General features: G+C 41.0%; 1 protein-coding gene across 1 annotated transcript; it reads left to right on the top strand.

The window, feature by feature from the left end:
• Window positions 1–424: 424 nt before the first annotated feature.
• Window positions 425–14,483, top strand: COPS3 (COP9 signalosome subunit 3). Its single transcript, XM_054041765.1, has 12 exons — window positions 425–594; window positions 3,853–3,982; window positions 6,212–6,324; window positions 6,420–6,469; window positions 7,438–7,530; window positions 8,347–8,526; window positions 10,017–10,157; window positions 11,102–11,275; window positions 12,681–12,767; window positions 13,227–13,340; window positions 13,813–13,893; window positions 14,155–14,483. Exons 1-12 carry the CDS (start codon window positions 540–542, stop codon window positions 14,206–14,208), a joined length of 1,272 nt encoding a protein of 423 aa, XP_053897740.1. The 5' UTR covers window positions 425–539; the 3' UTR covers window positions 14,209–14,483.
• The last annotated feature ends 6,631 nt before the right edge of the window (window positions 14,484–21,114 follow it).

The following is a 21,114-nucleotide window of genomic DNA, read 5'->3' as shown; positions in this document are numbered from 1 at the left end:
TGGCTGCGGGTGGAGAGGGGGTGATGCTGGTGTGATGGCGGGGGGGGGGGCAATGCCAGGCGATGCAGGGCTGATTCTAGGGATGCTGGGTGCTATCACAAGGTGCTTTGTTTAAGGCAACATGACGACACGCTGATATTGTGCGGGAAGGAAGACAGGAGATGACGTGGCGCGATTACGTCACTGACTGGCCTCTCACCTTAGCCGTTGCTGAGTCACGGCTGCGCCTGCAACACGGCCCTTGCATTGGGCGGTCTGCGCGCTTACATCAGGCCGTGATGCCGGGCGGGCGCAGGAGGTTCCCATGGTAACCATCAGGGGGCGTTTGTTCCGCGGGCCGTTGCTCTCGCGATGTTACCTGGAGGAAGTGACGTTAGCAGCGTAGTCTCGCGGCTCCCGAAACCCCCGCTGATTGGCTGGCTAGTGGCGGCGTCGCTGCGGAGCCTCCTTCCCGCTTCCCCCCGCCGCTCTCGGCCCGGGCCGCCTGCCCGCCCTCTCCCCCGCCCCGGAGAGCCGCGGCCGCGCCGAGAGCCGCCAAGATGGCGTCCGCCCTGGAGCAGTTCGTCAACAGCGTCCGGCAGCTCTCGGCACAAGGTGACCGCGGGGGGAGCTGGGCTCGGCTGGAGCGGGAGCCTGGGCGCAGGGCAGCCAGGGGTGGGGCCGGGCCTTGGCCACGGAGAAGGGGAGCGGGGCTGCTGAGACCCGGGCTGAGCCGTGCGGAGAGCGCGGGGCCGCGGACGGCTCCCCTGGGCCCCGCCCTGCCCCGGGGGCGCAGGTGCATCTCGGCGGGGGGGGGTGAGAGGAGATGGGGCTGCCATAGGCCCCGCCCCCTGGCTGGGGGGGACTGTGCGGGTCGTGGAGGAGCCCCCGACTCCCCCACTCTTCTGTCACGTGGCCCGGCCCTGTTCCTGCCTTGGAGGCTGCGGGGCCATGGTCAGGAGGCTGCAGACTGTGTTTCATGTAGTTCATGGCTGAAATTGCCGCCTGCCCTGCTTTAGTCTCACTAGGGTAGCATGGCTGGCGTCTGTAGGGGTCTCTCCCACCCCCCACCCCTCTTTAACTCATGAGGGGAAGTCTTTCTAAAAGATGCACTCTTGTTCATCCACAAGCTGTGGGCTAGGTGGAGAAAGCATGTGGTGTAATTCTGCATCCTGTGTTACGCAGGAGGTCACTGTGTAATCATAAGGGCCCGTTTTGGTCTTAAAGGCCAGAAATTTAGGAATTTTCTAGGACCGCTGGGGAATAGAAGTTGAAACGTAAAGCTCTTCTCCTGTATTTGTTTGGTCAGTAGTAGTTGGTCTAAGTGGTGGTATTTGCTGGGTTCTAGTGTGGCACCATTGCTACTTCCCACTGTTTTTAATCCCCTGGCTGCTCACTCTTTGGTATCCGTTGCTTGTTAGCGGGCCTGCAGATGAACAGGAAAGCAGCAGGCACTGACTGCTGTTGCCAAAGTCTTTGGGCTCAAATCTGAACCTCTCTTACACTGCAGTGTAAACTTAACCTTGGGACAAATATACAGTTAAAATGCTGCATCAGTGCAACTGCAATGTTTTAATGAAGATCCTCTAAACTGACATGAGAGAGCTATCCTGTTGGTGTAGTTAATCCACCTCCCCAAGAGGCAGTAGCTATGTTAGTGGGAGAACCTACTGACATAACACTGTCTACAGAGGGGATAGGTCAGTATAACTGTCACTCGGGTGTGGATTTTTCACACATCTGACTGATGTCGTTCTACTGATATAGGTCTGTATTGTAGACCAGACCTTAGTTTTGCAAATTAGGAAAGTAGTGGTAACTCCAGATTTAGGTTATAGCTGTACTATATCAGCTAGCGTATAGATTGATGGTAGTGTGTCACTTTGAAATTCTATTTTATTTCAGGGCTATTTTATGCCTAGGGAGGCATATGATAAAAAATTGCTAGGATTACATATTGGCGCTTTCCTAACTCTGTGTCCGGAAAGCCTTTTAATAACATTGTCTTTTCAAACTCCAATTTTCTGCATAGTCTTAATTGCCTTTTCAAACCCCAAATTTATACCGTATTTACATACTGAACTTTCTTGTTTATTTTGTATGTCTACACTAGAAATGCTACAGCAGTACAGCTGCAACATAAACACTTACTGCAGGAACGGAAGAGGTTCTTCTGTCTCTGTACTAAATCCATCTCTTCGAGAGGAGGTAGCTAGATTGATGAAGAATTCGTCCATCAACCTGTCCGTGTCTACGGACACTGGAGTTTAGGGCAGCTTAATTGCATCTCACAGGCCATGACATTTTTCACAGACCTAAAGTAGACCAGCCCTTTGTTTCTCTATGTGGGATGTTCATATCTTTGAAACAGGTCAAGAATTGATGTTTTCTCATAAAATTTAAGTCCACTTTTGATCTCTTTAATGCCTGAGTTATTTCTGGGTGGGGCTCAAACTATCTTTTAATGTATTTTAACTGTTATACTGTATAAAATTCAACTTGTTTAGAAATTTGTTCATGTAGATCGCTTGATGGCTGGCAATATGCTGACAGAACAGATGCATTTTGATGTTTAATTGATCTAATAGGGGAAAGTTATCAAAACTGATCATGTTTAGTAGTTGCACAGCATTATATAACTTCAGAGTGTTCTAATTCTCTTAATGATCCAATAGGGTGGATATATGCATGAAGTAATAGCCCTAGGGCCATAGAGGGAGTCATTATTAGAGCTAAAATTACAGTTCTGGAGTTTCTGGTTTCCAGTCCTGCACTCAGACCATTAGACCACACCCCTCTCTCAAAGCTAAATTTTCATTGTTTATCCTAATTTAGAGGAAAAGATTAGAGAGAGATGAGAACAATGTTTGCGTCTCCTTCCCTTTATGTATAGAGATTCAAAGATTCTAGGAGGTGAGGTTAGACTCTCAATTCAGTTTGTATCTAATCTGTCAGAATAGACAGTTGAACCAAGTCTGTTTCAGAGGACCACAGTTGATTTAAAAATCCAGTGTTTTTTGAAAAGATAAGTAAAAACAGTTTGAGGTACAGCATCTGCCTCTGATCCCTCTGTCAGTTTTTGTAGGTTTAGCACACTCTTTAATTTGAAATGTTTTTCTTTTCCCATGCTGTGCTGAATTCCCCAAACAGTAAACTACAAGTGACTGGATGTAATATTGTTGTATGCACAAACTAAACTGGAAAAAATAGAGATTTTTCTCCAATCTCTTTTATCCTAGAGGTTATGTTGAGTCTAAATTTTTCAGACCACATAATATACTTCAAAAGTGCTGTGGACAAGGCTGAATAAGCTGTTCAGACATTCAAGAAGCCGAGGTTCAGGAACAGCACCCTGATAAGAAGACTAGTTTCCTGGCACCTCAGCTGCTGAGAAGGTGGAAGATGCTGAAACTTCTACCAGGGTGCTGTCCATGGACAACTTTGTGGGGATGGACTTTCCATGTGTGTCTGTAAACGTGAAACTCTACTCCTGTAGCTTGGCAAAACTCTGAGCAGCTGCTGTGGCACTTAGTTCTCGCTGCAGACTCAGGAAAATGATACTGCATTGGTTTTACAATCTGTTAATCTTTTAAAGGTTTTCTCTGCGGTCATAACAACTGGAAGCTTAATTTTTTTTTTAAAGTGAGAGCTTAAGCTATTGTGAGTCCCCTCACTAGCCTGGGAGACTGGATTCCTAGGCTATTGCTAACAACAACAAACTAGTAGGTTTGACTACTTCACTGAATGAAGTTGCTTCTTTAAAATAATCGTAGGAAAAAGCAAGGAAGTGTTAAATGAGGACATGCTGACTGCTTTAAGTAATTTTCATTTAGTGTTCTAACTTAATTTTGACAGCAGTATTTCATATTTCAGGGCAAATGACCCAGCTTTGTGAATTGATCAATAAAAGCGGGGAACTGCTAGCAAAAAATCTCTCCCATCTGGATACAGTGCTTGGTGCCCTGGATGTGCAAGAACACTCCTTAGGGGTTCTTGCTGTTTTGTAAGTGATCCTTTCCTTTACTTAAAGGCTTAATTTACTTACAATTTCCAAAACTTCAGACTGTGTATGGTGACTTGCTAGCCAAAATTATTACTGTTGGATACTTGCATTTTACTGCACTGTTTTCATACTGGTGCTTAATTTGTTTTTCTTCTAGTGTACTTTCTTTTTACAAATAAAGTATTGATTTATGTGTTTCACTTTTTTGATATTATTCCAGTTCTGAAATTGGTAAAATACCATGACTAACAGCTCCCAGGAAGGGCTTTTTTAATTATGAGAAACGTCTGTTTCTTATTACATGTAGAAGGTCTGCATAGATAATTACTTTTGCTCATGGGTTCAGCAAAAAATCAAATGTTTTTAAGCTATGAAGCATAAATGGGATATTAGAAAACTGGATTAATAACATTAAGCAGAATGTCACTTCATACATGGAGAAGTGTGGGCTGCTGTCTGTTTCTTAGCTAGCATTTATTTTGCCTGTCTGGAAGGTCTCGTTGTTATCATGCAGGTTAAGAGAGCAGTTGAACTGTTGTAGGGGGTTAGGGTACGGATGAGTTACTGAAAAATTGTATGTAGGGAGTTGGAGCCATCTTTCCTTCCTGACATCACATAATTTCAAGGAAGTGTCTTCACAAGTGGCACTACTGGGATTCTATAAAGTAACTTTTTGAAACAAAAATGTCCTCTTCATCTGTTAGAAAACTAGCTCTTGTTGCAAACATCTGTTAGGAAACTAGTTCTTGTTGCAAATCTACATACAGGACTTCGCTTTGTATTGCATTTTATGCAAGTTGGATCCCAAAAATGCATTACAAATTTTTTTTAAAAGCACACGATCTTTGTCGTGCCTCACCAATGGTGAAAACATGGGGGGTGAGTAAATTTAAAACATTTAGTTTTTAAGAACAAATAAGGGGAGGAAGGGCAACTGTCAGTAAGAGGAGATGTTTAAATGATGAGATTTGAACGGATGGATTCATTGAGTCAGAAGTACAGGAAAATAGTGCGAGGCTTCCACACTGTACCTTCTGTCTGGAACAAACAGTGGAAAGACTTTGTGAAGGGACAAGTGGAATAGCAAGTATGTCAGTAGCCATCTGCAACAGGTAAATGAAGTTTAAGAATATAGGCAGTTTTTAACTACACCCTAAAATAAATGGGCAGTAAGTGGAGTGAGGTCCTTGGAGATTTTTCAGAATAAGGCTTCAGAGGGAGGTTGGAATTTGAGGAGGCCACAGAATAGGCCCGGATTTGCAGCAGTCAAGGAGAAGTATGCTGAATGCATGAATGAGGATTTCAGTGGAGATATAGTCAAGGTAGTGTCATCATGGGCAATGTTTTGAAGGTAGTGATATGCAAATTTACAGACTTAGGATGACAAAGAGAGTTCGGGGTCAAAGAGGAGATGAGAAAAATTTGAATGCTTCTCAAGAAACACACTTCTAAACATTTTAGTTGAGAAGGAACCACAAGCATACATAAGACAGAGAGAGAAAGCAGTAAAGAAGAACCAGTAGAAGGGTACAGTACCAATAGTACATCAATATTTCCAAGGTCAATGGGAAGTACTTATGAAGGACTAATGTGATGGTTTGTTCTTGGTGTAGTGGAAGGAATACAAAACCATTAAGACTACTTCTGCTCTCAAAAAAATAAACTTAAGCAATATATAGCTTGAAAAAGTAAGTTGATTGACTAAATGCAAACTTTTTTGTTTATATGTGTCTTTAGGGTGGGGAAGAATGTGAGGAGTGGGAATGTGTGGTGCAGTGTTATGGTGGTTTTTGGTTTAGGTTTGCTCTATTACAGTATTCTTAATGCTATTAAAGTTACTACTTCACATGCTGTAACATGCTCTGTAGTGAAAGTTTGCATAAGACTCTGCATGAAGGTGAGGGGTTTTTAATCACATTCTCAAATATCAGTGTAGTTGTCAGATAAATGTGTGCCTTTTCATGTGTTTAAGATGCTTTTACTCTTCTCAATTGAGACAGCATACTTGCAAAGTTGAGTTCTGTAAAGTCACAGACTGTCAGGGTACTTAAGCTTGGATTATATGGTTTAATATGCCAAACTAAAGTCCACAATACACTTTGGGCCAAGTCTGCAGTTAGCTCCACACAGTTGAAGAAGTTTACCTGCCCCTGCGGAGATGATTTCAGGATGATGCCTTAGTTTTTTATTTACAGAAACTAAGTGTTTAATGTTTTGTTTTGTTTTTAGGTTTGTGAAGTTTTCTATGCCAAGTGTCCCTGATTTCGAAACATTATTCTCGCAGGTCCAGCTTTTTATCAGCACTTGTAATGGGGAGCACATTAGATATGCAACAGACACTTGTAAGTGAAATTTCAATTTGTTCTGTACTCCTACATAATCTACATTTGGTATAGTTGGTATTTGTGATTTTCACTTTTTTTATTGTTGTATCTAGTTGCTGGCCTCTGCCACCAGTTAACAAATGCCCTTGTGGAAAGAAAACAGGTAAGCAGATGTCACCTAGTAGCAATAAGTAGACTATATATCCAAGGTCTTTAATTTGTTCATAGTAGACTTAGTGTCTTGTTTTGAGATTTGTTGCTAATTCCTCATTAAGAAAGTTTCTCTGTGGATTCTTGCTTGTATATGTATATGAAGGTAATGGATCCAAAACTAGATTTTTAAAAAGGATTATTTCAGAGAGATCCTAAAAGGAAGAAAATACCATTAATTCTTTAGAGCACTGGTAAATAAACCATGATATGGAACATACGCAAAATAGGAAATCACTGTGCTCCTTAATTTTTGATGGAGCTGAAGTTCTCTAGACAATATACAAAAATAAGTGATTGTACCAAAATAATTGGTACCGGTCAGTCAGTTGTTACTGGCTTCAGCATTATCTTCACGTGAGCCTACCACCTGAGTAAGTGTCTTAAAATATACAACAAACCGTGATGACCATTTAGAGTGGACTAACTAAACACAAAGCTTTAAGAATCACATTTGTAAGGTTAAGAAGTTAGCTTTCTAGTCACTTTATTATTCTTTAGAGTCAAAAAATAGGGTTGAAGTCAGTTCTGCTCCAAATGAAACTAATTGGGAGTCTTGCTTTTGACTTCAATGTGAACAGGGTCATGTTTTTGGTGTTCTGAGGATTAGGTCTTTGAGAATGTAATTTTCAAGTATTCTAACCATATAATGTGCTCTTAATAGAACTGCCTTTTTGCAGCCGAAATGCTAAATTTTAGTAGTCCATCAAGAGAAGCAAACCAAGGCTAGTTAATAGCCAAGGATAATTTTACCTCTTAAGAAGGGACTGCAGAATCCTACAAGGAAGGGGGAACCTCAGAGTAATTGTTACTAAATGTAACCTATCAATTAGTGTTATTTTTCATTTGTAAGTGTCAACATAAGATCCAATGTGCTGCCATCTATGAGAAATTATCTGAAAGAGATGTAATTTCTGACAGCCCCTGCGAGGAATTGGCATTCTCAGACAAGCCATAGACAAGATGCAGATGAACACAAACCAGCTGACCTCAATACATGCAGATCTCTGCCAGGTAAAAGGTTATATCAGGCTTATACCAAGAGTAAAAATTTTAAATTGGCCCAATCCCTTTGTGCAGTGAGCGAATGTGTGCTTCATTCTTCTGAAATGGAAGAATTGAGAACAAGTATAGTGGGTTTTATGACCGTAGTAAACCATAAGATATGCTGATGTTTTAATAATGGAAATCATTAGAATGGGATTTGTAATGGATCTTCTCAGATCCTTTATTTTGTTGTCGTTCTCTCCCACTTCCCGTGCTTCCCCCCCCCCCCCCCCCCAAATCACTTCTGAAAGTCTGGATGGTGGTGATCCTTCCTTTTGCTGAGGGGGCAGCACACAGCTCCTTCCAGGGCCAGACATTGTTGAGTGTTATCCAGAGGAGGTTTGCTCAACAATGGCATGAGGCATTTTCATGTCTCTTCCAACCTCTCTAAGCTGAATTTTCTGTTTTTGCATTTCTGTTTTAGCTCCCAGGGCACGGGACCTGAACTGGGATGTCCCATGTGGCACTTCGTGCTGCCAGCAGGCTAGCTTGTGTAGAATGTTTCAGGCAGATTTGCAAATTAGGGTGGAGTTATTTTAACATTAAGATCATTTGTAATGGCTCATCAGTGGTGTTAGTAGATCTTGCAATATCATAATGGTTATGACCAGCCTATAGTAAAACACTACTGGCATTGCACCATTTCCTGGATTGTGTTGCTACTTGCATTTTTGCAATAAAGTGCATTGAGATTAATAAATGGTACTAAACTGAATTTTAGTTGCTGTTTTTTAAGATGGAATAGAGGTGTCTGTCATGTAACCCTGATTTATTTTCTTGTAGCTCTGTTTGTTAGCAAAATGCTTTAAACCTGCCCTCCCATATCTAGATGTGGACATGATGGATATTTGTAAAGAGAATGGGGCATATGATGCAAAGCACTTTTTATGTTACTACTACTATGGTGGGATGATATACACTGGGCTAAAGAACTTTGAAAGAGCGCTCTACTTTTACGAACAGGTAACTTTCTCTGAATCAAAAGTCTGTGGGAAGATCAGAAATATGATTGGTTGAAAGTCCAAAACTGTATGTATAGGGTTTTTTAAACTTCCCCAAAAAATGAGTTATGGCTCTTTTCATACTATAGGGTATGAGAGTCTTCGATTCTTATTTTTGTACCTCTACTTGTGTTAAACATACCTATCCTGGAGTTTTATACTGCTGCTCATCACCACAGTATTTGAGTGCCTTCTATATATATATATATATATATATATATATATATATATATATATATATATATATATATATATATATATATATATATATTCACTACTGCTATTTTATATCTGCACCACATATAGTTATCTAGCAGATCTAAGTTAATTGTGTGTTCAGTTATTCTAGTATTTTGCTATATCCTTTTCTGCTGAAATCAGGGCTGTATAGGAAAAAAATTGTGTGTGGCTGCAAATAATGTCCCATTGTGCATTTCCAGCCAAAAATCCAAGTGTTGCTGCACCATAGAACCCCTCAAGGGATCTGGTTACATGCCTGTAAGATTTTATGGCTGAGCCTGGATACCAAATGCTTGTGTCGCTTTTTATCTCCTTTTAAACTTTCTTGGATTGCCATTTGTTTCTTATTTCATAGTGGATGGCAACAATTCACAGGCTGACTTTCATAAACATTATTTAGATTTAAAATCACATGCTAACTTCAAGAAAAATCAGTTTAGTGGTTTCAGGTAGTACACCTGCCCCTGAAACCACTACTAATTTTTGGTGTTTGCGGTCACTCTCTTGTTTTTCTAATTATTTGTAAATGGCTTTTCTTTCTCCTTATTTCTGCGTGAAAGATCCACAAATGGGAAATTCCGTAGACGACAAATGCGGTCAAATGCACAAAGTAAACTTTTTTTCCGCTCTTTTGGTGATTGTAGGTGTTCTAGCAGGGGTAAAACCTTGAGACAAAAGGGATTTAACTTGACTTTCCCTCTAACCTTTTTTGGCACTCTTGAATTTAAATGATTTTTCTGTATAAACGAATGATCTAAAGCTTTTTTCAAAACCTTTGTACATATTTGTAATGGATAAAAATCTTATGGAAAATGACCCAACTACCTTCAGTAGCCAGCCCCTCCTACAAGTAATCTCTTCAAAGGCTCCCAAAAGTTTCAAGTACAATGCTTGATCTGTACTTAAAGCCCACCACTACTAAATGAAAACGTTTTTTGTTTTGATCCTTGTGGGGTCATTTTAAGACCAGTTTCACTATACAAAATCTTATGTTGTGTTTTTTGAGCAGCTGGTCCAGAAGTTGCTTTTTAGGCACTTTTGAGTGATTCTCACTAAACTAACTTTCATTTCCATAGAGCCTAACAGACACTGGTGAATTACATGTTCCAGCACTTCTCTTTTACATATGGAGATTTAAATCTAGAAATGATTTTTAATACAGTTTATGCCGGAGACATTCATTTTTTATTCCCATCCCTTTCTCTTGCTTAGGCAATAACTACTCCAGCCATGGCAGTCAGTCATATTATGTTGGAATCGTATAAAAAGTACATTTTAGTTTCTTTGATACTACTTGGCAAAGTTCAACAGCTACCGAAGTACACCTCTCAGATAGTGGGTAGATTCATTAAGGTAAGTTTTTCAAAGGCAGTTGAACAATAACCTGGACTATACATTCAGAATAAAAAATTGCAATGTTTGCCAAGAATCTATCTTCCTTGGATCTTTTATGCAGTTCTGTTTACTGTTCTAGATTATTGGAAATGTTAGGAACAAATGTCATTCGGGCTTGTGCTTGTTGGTAAGCCAGAAAAAAGGCATGGCTAGAAAGTGATTGCATGCCTTCTCAGTTATATATATTTTAAACATAAGCACTTGATTATGTTGTAACACAGTCTTTACATCTTAAATAGAAATAGATTCCCGGCAAAAGAATAAACTGGCTTCACATTTATCAATCTGACATCTTAATAATGCACTTGGTGAACTCACTAGCTGCCTTCTTTTGCTATATAGTAAGCAAGGCTCCTTAAGTTTCCCATTAGTTCTTTGTGTGTGGTGTCCATGTCCTGAAACAAAACAAAAACCCTCTAGTTTCACGTGGCTGATCTCTGCTTGAATCTCAGCAATGCTATAACAAATAATTCAGTTTATTGTGCAGAGATTCTAAATGTGGATATTTAATATTGCAGTGGTACCTAAAGCCCCTAAGCAGGATCTGAACCCCTTGGCTTGAATATAGGTAGAGTACAAAGACAGTCCCTGCCTCAAGGAGACTACCATCTGACTCTTATGCTTTTGTGATACGAACAGATGTTTGGGAACTAGGTTGAAACCACCAAACTTACTTCATTTGTGTACTACAAGCTTTAAATCTAGATCTTCAGAGGTGAAAGTCTAGTGCATTAATTCACTGGGAGACCTGAGCCCCTTTAAAAAAAAAAAAAAAAAAAAAAAAAAAAAGTTGTATGGTGTTGACAATAAGTAGCTTAAATAACTTTCAGCGCAAAACTATTAAATAGACTGTTGTAAAATTGAATTCCATATGCATTAAAAATCTGTTTTTCTAATTACAGCCCCTTAGTAATGCGTACCATGAATTAGCACAAGTTTATTCAACCAATAAACCATCGGAGCTCCGAAACTTGGTCAACAAACATAGTGAAACATTCACCAGAGATAACAATATGGGGCTGGTTAAGCAGTGCTTGTCATCTCTTTATAAAAAGAATATACAGAGGTTAACCAAGGTAGGTGCAGGTTTTCTTTTGGCATCAGTCATCCAGACTTTCTGGATTTAGCACGCTGTTTCTGGAAGAGCTAATCTAAAAATTGTCTTGTGGTATGAAATTGTGATTGATCCAATCTATAGTACATTGATTGTCTGTAATAGTCACTTTAAAAAGTAGTTGCATTTTTTAGTAAATGCATCTGTTGAATATAGTGCCAACGAGAAGTGAAAATTAACCATATTTTAAATAAAAGTGAATGTGTATTTTTGTATGAGGAATACAAAAGAGCTCTGGATACAGAAGTAGGGGGCCTCTCTGCTTCTATATTACATATATAGATTCACTTGCCTGCCTCCTCCTTATGCCGAAGCTTCGAGTCCTTGGAGTAAACTGGTATACTACCCCATGGAAGTCAATGGACTGTGCTGACTTATATCAGCTGAGAACTTGCCCACAGCTTTTATATGTAGCCAAAGAAGTCAGTAAGGATGGGGTGTCCGTCCCCCCAGGTTACCCGTCTTCTGTGGGAAACTGAACTTTACAACTGCATCTGAGTTCTTGAGTAGGAAGGAGGAAGGGTGGGACTGTCCAGTGGCAGAAGAAGTGCAAATGCAACTATGAGTAGAGATCATATTGGTTCCTAGAGTTGATCAGGGAAAGTTAACAACAAGGAGTCCGGTGGCACTTTGTTTTTGTGGATACAGACTAACACGGTTATCTCCCGATACTTGACACGAGGGAAAGTTAAGATACTCTCTTGCTTAAATTAACTCAAATGGTGTGTACCACAGGCATATAAAGTACAGTAGAACCTCAGAGTTATGATCATCATAGTTAAGAACTACCAGTCAACCACACACCTCATACGGAACCAGAAGTACACAATCAGGCAGCAGCAGAGACCAAAAAAAAACCGCAAGTACAGTACCATGTTAAATGTAAACTACTAAAAAAAATAAAGGGAAAGTAGCATTTTTCTTCTCCATAGTAAAGGTTCAAAGCTGTATTAAGTCACTGTTCAGTTGTAAACTTTTGAAAGAACCACCATGTTTTGTTCAGAGTTACGAACATTTCAGAGTTACCAACAATCTCCATTCCCAAGGTGTTCATAACTCTGAGGTTCTACTGTAATAGCATTGTTTTACTTCTGTAGTCCATTTCTCAAATAATGTGATACGTCTCTAGAAAGAAATAGCTGTATTAGTCTGGCAGAGAACATTCATGGGGAAAAAGGAAGCTTGACATCACCTAGGCTTCCCTTAGGAAGGAAAGAATAGTACTACCTGCCTATTCTGCATGTTCCCACCATTATCAGTCAACAGATCAGTTTAAAAAATGCGGTTAGTTATGTGGGCCATAAAGAACTCATAGGAACAGCAGGTGGCTTCAGACTATAATGGTTTGCTATGCTTCTAACTTTCAGACATTTTTAACCCTGTCATTACAAGATATGGCAAGTAGAGTGCAGCTATCGGGGCCGCAGGAAGCAGAAAAATACGTCCTTCACATGGTAAGGAATGTTACTTGACTAAAATGGCTTTTAATTACAAAACCGACCCAAATAGCTTTAAGGACTATAATTTGTTAATATTCTGATGTGACCAGTCAATATTTGATTTAGCAATGGCAATCCCCGATTGTCCACTGTAGGACTTTTGTAGGGGACAAATAAGAAGCTACGGGAAGCCTGCCCTGATTTTTAGGCTGCCGCCTCCTGGCCAAAAACTTCTGAACTACTTTAGTCCAAACCAAACATTGGTAATGCCTGTCTTGTACTAGAATGATGTACACTCCTGTGTTTGGAATAGACTGTTGGGAAGGAAGAACCAAGACTGATGATTAAGTTCTAAAATATATTTAAGATCAGTGTTTGAATCATTACTGTGGGCTATCTAAACTTTTTTTTTTTTTTTTTACTCTTCCGTATTCAGGTTAATCTTTGTATTACAAACTGTTTCACCTCTTTCAGATAGAAGATGGTGAAATCTTTGCAAGTATTAATCAGAAAGATGGTATGGTCTGTTTCCATGATAATCCTGAAAAATACAACAATCCGGCTATGCTTCATAACATTGATCAGGAGGTAAATAACATTTAATACATTCTTGCTATTTCCTTCAAAATCTAATAGTGGTGTTATAAGGAGAGATTTTGTGATACATTCACTTCTTGAATTAGTGGAAGCCAGGTGCTTTACAAGGTGAAGCACCTCAATATAGCAGAAATGCAGGGCTATGAAATTATTCTGCTATTGTAGCAATTAGGTTGTAGTCATTTACATCTCTACTAGGCAATACTGTCAGTGCTGAGTTCCCTATTGTATGCTAGGTACAAGCTGAGGTATGCCAGCACTTTGACCCCATAATATTGACTGTGAGGTCAATAGGATTGACTTTGAGTTAAATACTAGAAAAATTACTCTTCTATTTTAAAATCTTGTTCATCTGTAACATTGGCTACGAAATGCTTCCTTTTCATTGGCTAATAACACATCTGAGCTATAAATGGACTTGGACAAACTAATCAGCTTGCTGTTTTCAACATGCCTTTCTCAGATGCTGAAATGTATAGAGCTTGACGAACGACTGAAAGCCATGGATCAAGAGATCACTGTGAACCCTCAGTTTGTGCAGAAGGTAACTGACATAAGGTCTTTCACTGAGAATGTATACTGAACTTAAGAATCTAAATAAAGTCATACATTAAAACAAAGTCAGATGTGGAAAGTGGGTAAACACCACATGGTGAGCACTGGGCAAAAAGGGAGAATGTAGGTTCTTTCATGTGTACTTTATTTTCCTATCTCTTATGATTAGACATTTTAGAGTTATGCTTAGGATGAAAATAAATCTTGGGAAAGACTTTTTACAGAATTAACTTCTCTTCTTCCCTTACAGAGTATGGGCTCTCAAGAAGATGATTCAGGAAGCAAACCTTCAAGTTATTCTTGAAATTAACATTGGCCACTATTCTGTTTTAAAGTAAAAGCTAAAGAAAACCACCTTTTGGACTGGGCATTGAAAAGTCCTATGAAGAGAGCAGAGAGAACTGAGGCTTTCACCTGGACATTTAGAAAATAAAATGACACCTTCTCAGTACTGTATGATTTCAAAAATATTCTCTGCAAAGAAAGGAAATCTCAAAGAAATTTTAAAGTCTGTTGTGGATTTATTTATCTTCAGATTAACATCGTTAATGCATTAAATAATCTTCCTTTTGTTTTAAATGGTTTGAATGTTGCTGTTTCTGTAGCAGTCCTTTTTCCTCTCCTACAAAATTTGTTTAAAAGTGTGTTTGTTCAGGGAAGAATACAAACAAGTATGGGTCACTTATACAAAACAATTATTAGTTCATTATTTGAAAGCATTTTGGACTCGGTTTGCTCTATAAATACAGATTTATTTATCATATGTATAGAAAAAATAATTTACTTTATTTAAGAGTAACAATTTTTGTAAACTTACATTCTATCCCTACCCAATCCAGCTGGCAGCTGTCTATTAAGTGATTAAATATAAACCCTCTTCATCCCAAAAGGCTGAGAATATTATCATAGCATTCCCGTGCTGGTATGGAATTAGAATGTGGCATTAGCTGGCTCTGCTGTAGAGCGCAAAAGGCTGTAGGGTCCTCTATATATGACAACTACTTATTTTATGCCAGTAATTTAAAAACCAATGATATAATTAATGTCCTTCAATATTAATGGGATATTCTTGCAATCAGATGAAAATTTTCTAGAGCTAAACAAAAAGGTATCTTTAAAACCTGGATCTTGTGGGGCAAGACGGAAGTGAAGTCCAGTTTGCATTGAAAAGAACTCTAGTGGCTCAAGACAACACAACCTGACATAAAGGGGCTTTTAAAACAGCCTGGAACTTGGCTGTATGTGAATTCCGTTTAAGTACAAGGGTACTATAGAGCTACTCTTGAGGTTTACCTCTCTGTGGCACTTTTAATACACTACTAATATAAAAGCAGACATATCCTATGGAGGTAACGTATGCTGGAATAGTGTTCTGCAGTTTGAAATCCAAGGATTCATTTCAACCATAGATGCCTTGTTGAATTATTTAAGTAGCTTACCCATTGAATCAACAGGTTGGCTGTTGTTTTGTAGTTTTTGTATATCTGAAACTTCTCACTGTTAACAGAGCACTTTTGAAACAGTCGCCATCACTGCTGCCTTCCTGCTGTCAATCAGAAACTTGTCACTGAGTCAGATTTTTCAGAATTGCTCAGCATCGCACAGCGCCCACTTAAGTATCTCCATGGGAGCTGAGCACCACTGAAGGCCCTGTGGCTATAAAGCACCTGTGCTTCTAACGCTGATATTGGGACCTGTTTTAAAGAGCCCTAAATCTAGCAGAGCCTTCCTTGACAGAGGTATGCCCTCTCCAGTAAAAGAAAAAACTATGTGCAAGCTCGTCTGTAGCTGGTGTATGAGTGTTTAAAACCATTTCCCCTAAACGGCTTGCTCCATTATTTTGTATGTCTACCCAGCCAAACAAAACCCCTACAACAGCAAATCTCAGAGCCCAGGTCTATAGATTCGGGCTCATGCTACAGCGCTAAAAATAGCTGTCTCGATGTTCCGGCTTGAGCTGTGAAATCCACCCCCCTCAGTAGACTTCAGCAGCCCCAACCAGAACATCTGCACAGCTGTTTTTAGCATAGAGCCCAGGTATATAGACTGGGTCCCGAGACTCACTGCAGCAGGGTCTATTTTTTTCCTGTGTAGACTCATCCTTGGATGTGCTGCATCCCATCATAAAACAGCTTCTATCTTGAAGGCAGCTTTCACACCTAACCTTACAGCGAGTCCTTGTCTTTCATAACTTGCCTTGCCACAAATTGTAAAGATTTGTGGTTTTAAGTCTTAGACTCAGATTTTTAAAGACATTTGGACATGATGGCACTCAGCCTTGCAATGCCTAAACTGAGTTAGGAGCCCACATCTCCTTTTCAAAAGGGCTTTATGCACTTGAATCCAAATGGGATTTGGGCTTCTAAATTGAACACTGCTACACCTAAATATGTTTACAAATCTGGGCCTTGCTCCTTCCCAACCTTCTCTCCTGTTTAATCCTGCGGTGATTTAAAATGCTGAATGTGCTATCCTGTTTGGTGCTCTAGAAATATCTTAAAGAGTGGTAGCACTGCAGGTTCAAGTGTGAAGCTGGGTTGTGAAAGAGTCCTTCACTATGTGCAGTCACTACACAACAGATACAAAAAATGGCTAACCACAAACTGCAGTTTATACATAGAAGAATCATTAAAAACATGGCATAGGAAGGGAATATAACCAAAGGATTTTAATAGTTTAAAAAAACCCACCAACCTTCATCTATTTTCTAAGTGATCATTCAACTATACAACTTTAAGCCGTTCCTATTTGTGCTTTTGTGGACTTGTCTCAAATAACTGTCAACAAACTACTTAGCTTAATATAGTACCACTGAGCAAACTAGTGTTAGTCATGCAGTTGATTTGATAGAGCTGCTTCTTAACAGTTGTATAATTTGCCTTTTTTTTTTGTCCTCATACTGGTCAAATAAGCCACATAAACAAGTTTAAAGGGTGGTGTGTAAACACCTATAAAATTTCCAAGTTCTATAGTCCTTGTTTTATGCTACAGTATTTTAGTGTTCTAAATGTTTAAAAGATGTGTTGAGATGTTCAAAGCCAGCTGGCAGGTTTAGCCATCCCATTCTCATTGGAACGGACAGAAGCTGGGTAGATAAATCCTCTAGTTGGCTTTGAAAATTGTAATCAAGATCCTAGCTCATTAGAGCTTACCCTCTAACATGAGCCATAGTGCCCCAAGACAGTGGCAGTTGGAAGGGCTGAAGTAGGACAAGAGTGACCACAGCCTAGGATGACTCAGTTCTGGCATCTATATATCCTCTGGGACTCTTGCAAATAAAGTTTTGTAGGTTTTCAACAAATTAACTCCTTGCATTGCTTTCATCTGACCTGGTCATTGAAAGGTGCAGAACAGTTCAGACCCCAATGAGGGACTGGAAGCTTTGCCACCACTTAAGCCTTCTGGATTTAAATACTATTTTAGGGAAAAACATATGATTAAACTTAACACCGCATGCTACACTCAACTGAATTTAAAAGCTCAAAAATCCTGTGGCCACAATCTTCATGTCATAAGTGCCCACAAGATGCATCCACAAACTATTAGATGCATGTACAGTGAAATAAATCTAATACATTGGTGTATCTAGTTTGCAACTGTACTTCAATTTGTTGAGGGTAAGCTATTCTTTTCCTTAAACCATCTTGCAACTACAGTTTCTAGCCACAGGGTGGGGCCTTTAATTCAGATGTTTAACAGAGGTTGAATAGTTGAGAGAGGACCAGAAGTTGCTTCTGGATATCTTCCTGTAATATTTGTGCCATTTTTAAGGAGCACTGCAGCATAACCAGTTCACTGAGCTTTTCACACATGCAATATACTTGCCATTGCTCCAGGTGCTGCTGCCTGACTAAAATTGCTTCTTTCTGCACACCTTTCCCCTCCTTTTACTAGGCTACAATTGTGACCCATTTCTTGTGTTGTCATAGGTTATCTGTATAACTTAGGAAATGTGGTTTGCTGCATGGCCAGAATGGCTGAGAAGGTTAGTCCTGAGAAGTTGTTTAAATGTACTATTGAAAAATAAAGATCACAAACAGAAGTGTAACTTTTTAGTTTGTCTTACATATACTACGCCTATAATAGTGAGATGTTAGCTGAGGCTTTGAATTGGCTACACTACAGCTGTGGGGGGGGTTCCCCATTTTTTTTAGCAACATTAACTCTGTCCAAGAGCCGTAATGCTGTCTAGAGTGACACTATACAGCTTCCAGTGCACTTGACGATGCATTGTGCTTTAGTCAGGAGTTTCTATAGTGATTGGCAAAGACTCAAAGTTCATACTGCATCTCTAGTAGAAATGGAAGATGCTTGGTGCATGGGCATTTGCCTATCGGGGGGTTCCTACGCCGCCTTCTCAAACGTCTGGAGCAGGCCACTGTTGGAGGCAGGATGCTGAATTTGATGAACCAGAATGCAAATTCCTATGTTTGGTGTATGTGAAATCTCATGTGGTGGTTTTATATGTAAAGGCTTGTAACATTGGTTATCAGCACTAGCCTATGTTGCATAAACTTCAACGGGAGCATTTGGCTGGGCACATAAGGTAGTAAAATCTCATTACATGGGCAAGTAGTGATTGACAGGTAAGGGGAGTGTCATTTGGTTCAAAAACATCTACAGAATCATAATTTCAATAGTGCCACCAGCTGCGGCAAGACAGGGGGACTTGCTCTTTGCCCTCACCCCACCCCTCCCAGCTCCAGGTCCTTCAGTTGGTGGAAATGTTGATAATACCCAACTCAACCCATTTCTGAGGACATCGTTTCGTTCAAAAGCCCTTTCTCCCACAAACACAATGGCACCAAATGTGACACGGCTAGATCAATTATGTAGATATATATTTGAGACAATGTTTTAAAATCAACTGTTTTTAATCATACTTTAACACAGGGATGCATTGCTTATATCAAAAAAAGACACTGTTCTTTGGTAATCCTAGGAAAATTAGCCTTGACATATAGAAGTTAATGCAATGTTGTAGCCATGTCAGTCCCAGGATATTAGATACACGAGGTGGGTGAGGTCATATCTTTTATTGGACCAACTTCTGCTGGTGAGAGAGACAAGCCTTTGAGCTTACACAGAGCTCCTCCTCAGGTCTGGGAAAGGTGCTGGGAGTGCCAGCTAAATACAAGATCAAATAGATAAATATCATCAGTGTGGTCTCTCAAGGGCACCAGTGTTCGACATGTCACACTGATCCTTGTCCATCCCACACTCAAACATCTCCAATAAGGCAGACTGCTGAAAAGGTGAGCACCTGGTCTTTGGCACAAGCATTTGATTAGCTGAAGGACTGATGTAGGAGTAAATAGTATTTCACACACAACTGATGTGATCAGTATATCCTCCAAGATCCATCCATGCCCAATAGGAGAAGTTAGTTTTGGATGCCCTCGATCATCTTGGGGCCATTCCATTGCTTGATAATTTACCCCCTTGATACCAAGTATAAATAGTCCTTGACAGTGGCAATTTTTCTCCATTTGTCTGCTTCTTGCAAAATATTGACCAACATAGCTCTGCAAGTGTCACAATGTTGGTCTTCAAATAGTAAATTTGGCATATGAATGCCTCCAGTACACTTATGACCTCATTAGTTACTTTCAGATGTTCCAAGTGAAGAGAGGATCTTCCGAGTCTGAATTAGGTGCCTTCCAGTAAGATTATTTGGTCTTTCCAGCCAACCTTCCAGTAGTATCACAGCTTGAAGGGGCCTGGGTATCTTGCAGTGCAGTGGCTTTCAATGGTCCGAGTGATAGGAACGCATCTCTGGAATGTACAGTGATTCTGTTCCCCAGCAGCAGCCACACAACCAGAACTGAATTGGGTGGAATCTCATAGACAGCGTTGAACAGCTGTGTCTTATGCAAAAATCCAGAGCTCAGTAGCATCTCTCTCTGTCACATTGACGGCATGCAAGATCATTTTAATTTCAGCCCCATGCAGCCGGTGTGGCTGGCCCTGGGGACCACATGAGCAGCGGTCCCGGGGGCTGCGGGAGCAACCGCAGCTCGGCAGCTCCCAGCAGCGGTTCCCGGGTGGTCCCCGGCAGTTGGTGCCACACTGGCCCTTGTGCCCCCCTCCCCCAGCAGTTGTCCAGGGGGCTGCCGGAGCAGATGCTGGTCAGCAGCTCCTGGCAGTGGGTGCTACTGCCCCCCCACCCCAAGCAGTGGCCCCCTGGATCCCCTCCAGTAGCAGTCCCCCAAGATTTAGTCAGGGTATTTATACTATAAGCCATGGACAGGTCCCAGGCTGTGAATTTTTGTTTATTGCCCGTGACCTGGCCCTGGCTTTTACTAGAAATACCCATCACTAAAGGGTAATGATGGGAAATCAACTTGAAATACTCCTTCCATTTATAGTAACCTGTAACATTCAAAAAATGAACCAGGTATCATGTTCTGTGCATTAACAATACAGTTGGCCAACAGCCACCCTTTAACTTTGTGAGGGCTGCATGTTGGAGGTACCTGGGTCAAAGTATAATTTTTAAAAAATGTTGTTTTAAAAAAAATCGTGATTGTTTTTACATAACTGTTCTAGGTTTGGCAGGGCGGGCACCCCGTTGTTCGTGGCCCAGGATACCCAATTCGTCTTCACCCATTTCTCATGACTCCATAGCTCCAATATTTCTTCCAACCTGGAGGCCCCAGAGCTGGGAGGGGCAGCTGGTCCCCCCCACCCCCTGCAGCAGCAGGTGATACCATGGGAACTATGATTCTCTAGATTTTTACCAATCAAATTACATCCACCCACCTCGATCCAGCATTGCACCCAGACTGACCTGCACAGCGCCCCCCTCTGGGCAACCCTGGGACTGGCCCCGCCCCGAGCCCCGCCCAGCGCAGCCCCGCCCCGCCCACACGCACGAGTTGTGTATCACAGGCCAGCCCTGGTGGAGTGTACCATCTCCCTGCTGCTGTGGGGCGACGCTGCTTAAGACCCAGAGCCTGAGCCCGGCACCGAGCCGGGCTGTTGCTCCCTCACCCCACCCCGGGCCTTGGCTGGCTTAGCCCCGGTCTTCGCACTGCCCCGCCTGGCGTGAAAAGACACAGGGTCCTGGCTTCACAGTCCCACCCCCCGGCTTGAAGAAATGGTTCAGCCCACTGCCAGTGAGTCGGGGTGGCCTCGGACTGAACCACTGACATGTGGGGGGGGGGAGACTAGAGGGGCCGCGGCTGGAAACACGGCAGCAGCAGGGAGA

Source organism: Malaclemys terrapin, chromosome 10 (genome assembly GCF_027887155.1).
Source record: "Malaclemys terrapin pileata isolate rMalTer1 chromosome 10, rMalTer1.hap1, whole genome shotgun sequence".
Taxonomy (NCBI): domain Eukaryota; kingdom Metazoa; phylum Chordata; order Testudines; family Emydidae; genus Malaclemys; species Malaclemys terrapin.
The sequence above is the reverse complement of the archived record's forward strand: the minus strand, read 5'-3'. Positions and strand labels throughout refer to the sequence as shown.

Coding starts and splice junctions, on each gene's coding strand:
- COPS3 (XM_054041765.1), top strand. CDS start 540: ATGGCGTCCGCCCTGGAGCAGTTCGTCAACAGCGTCCGGCAGCTCTCG. Junction 3,983..6,211: donor TTAGGGGTTCTTGCTGTTTT/GTAAGTGATCCT, acceptor TTTTGTTTTTAG/GTTTGTGAAGTTTTCTATGC. Junction 13,341..13,812: donor TTCATAACATTGATCAGGAG/GTAAATAACATT, acceptor TGCCTTTCTCAG/ATGCTGAAATGTATAGAGCT.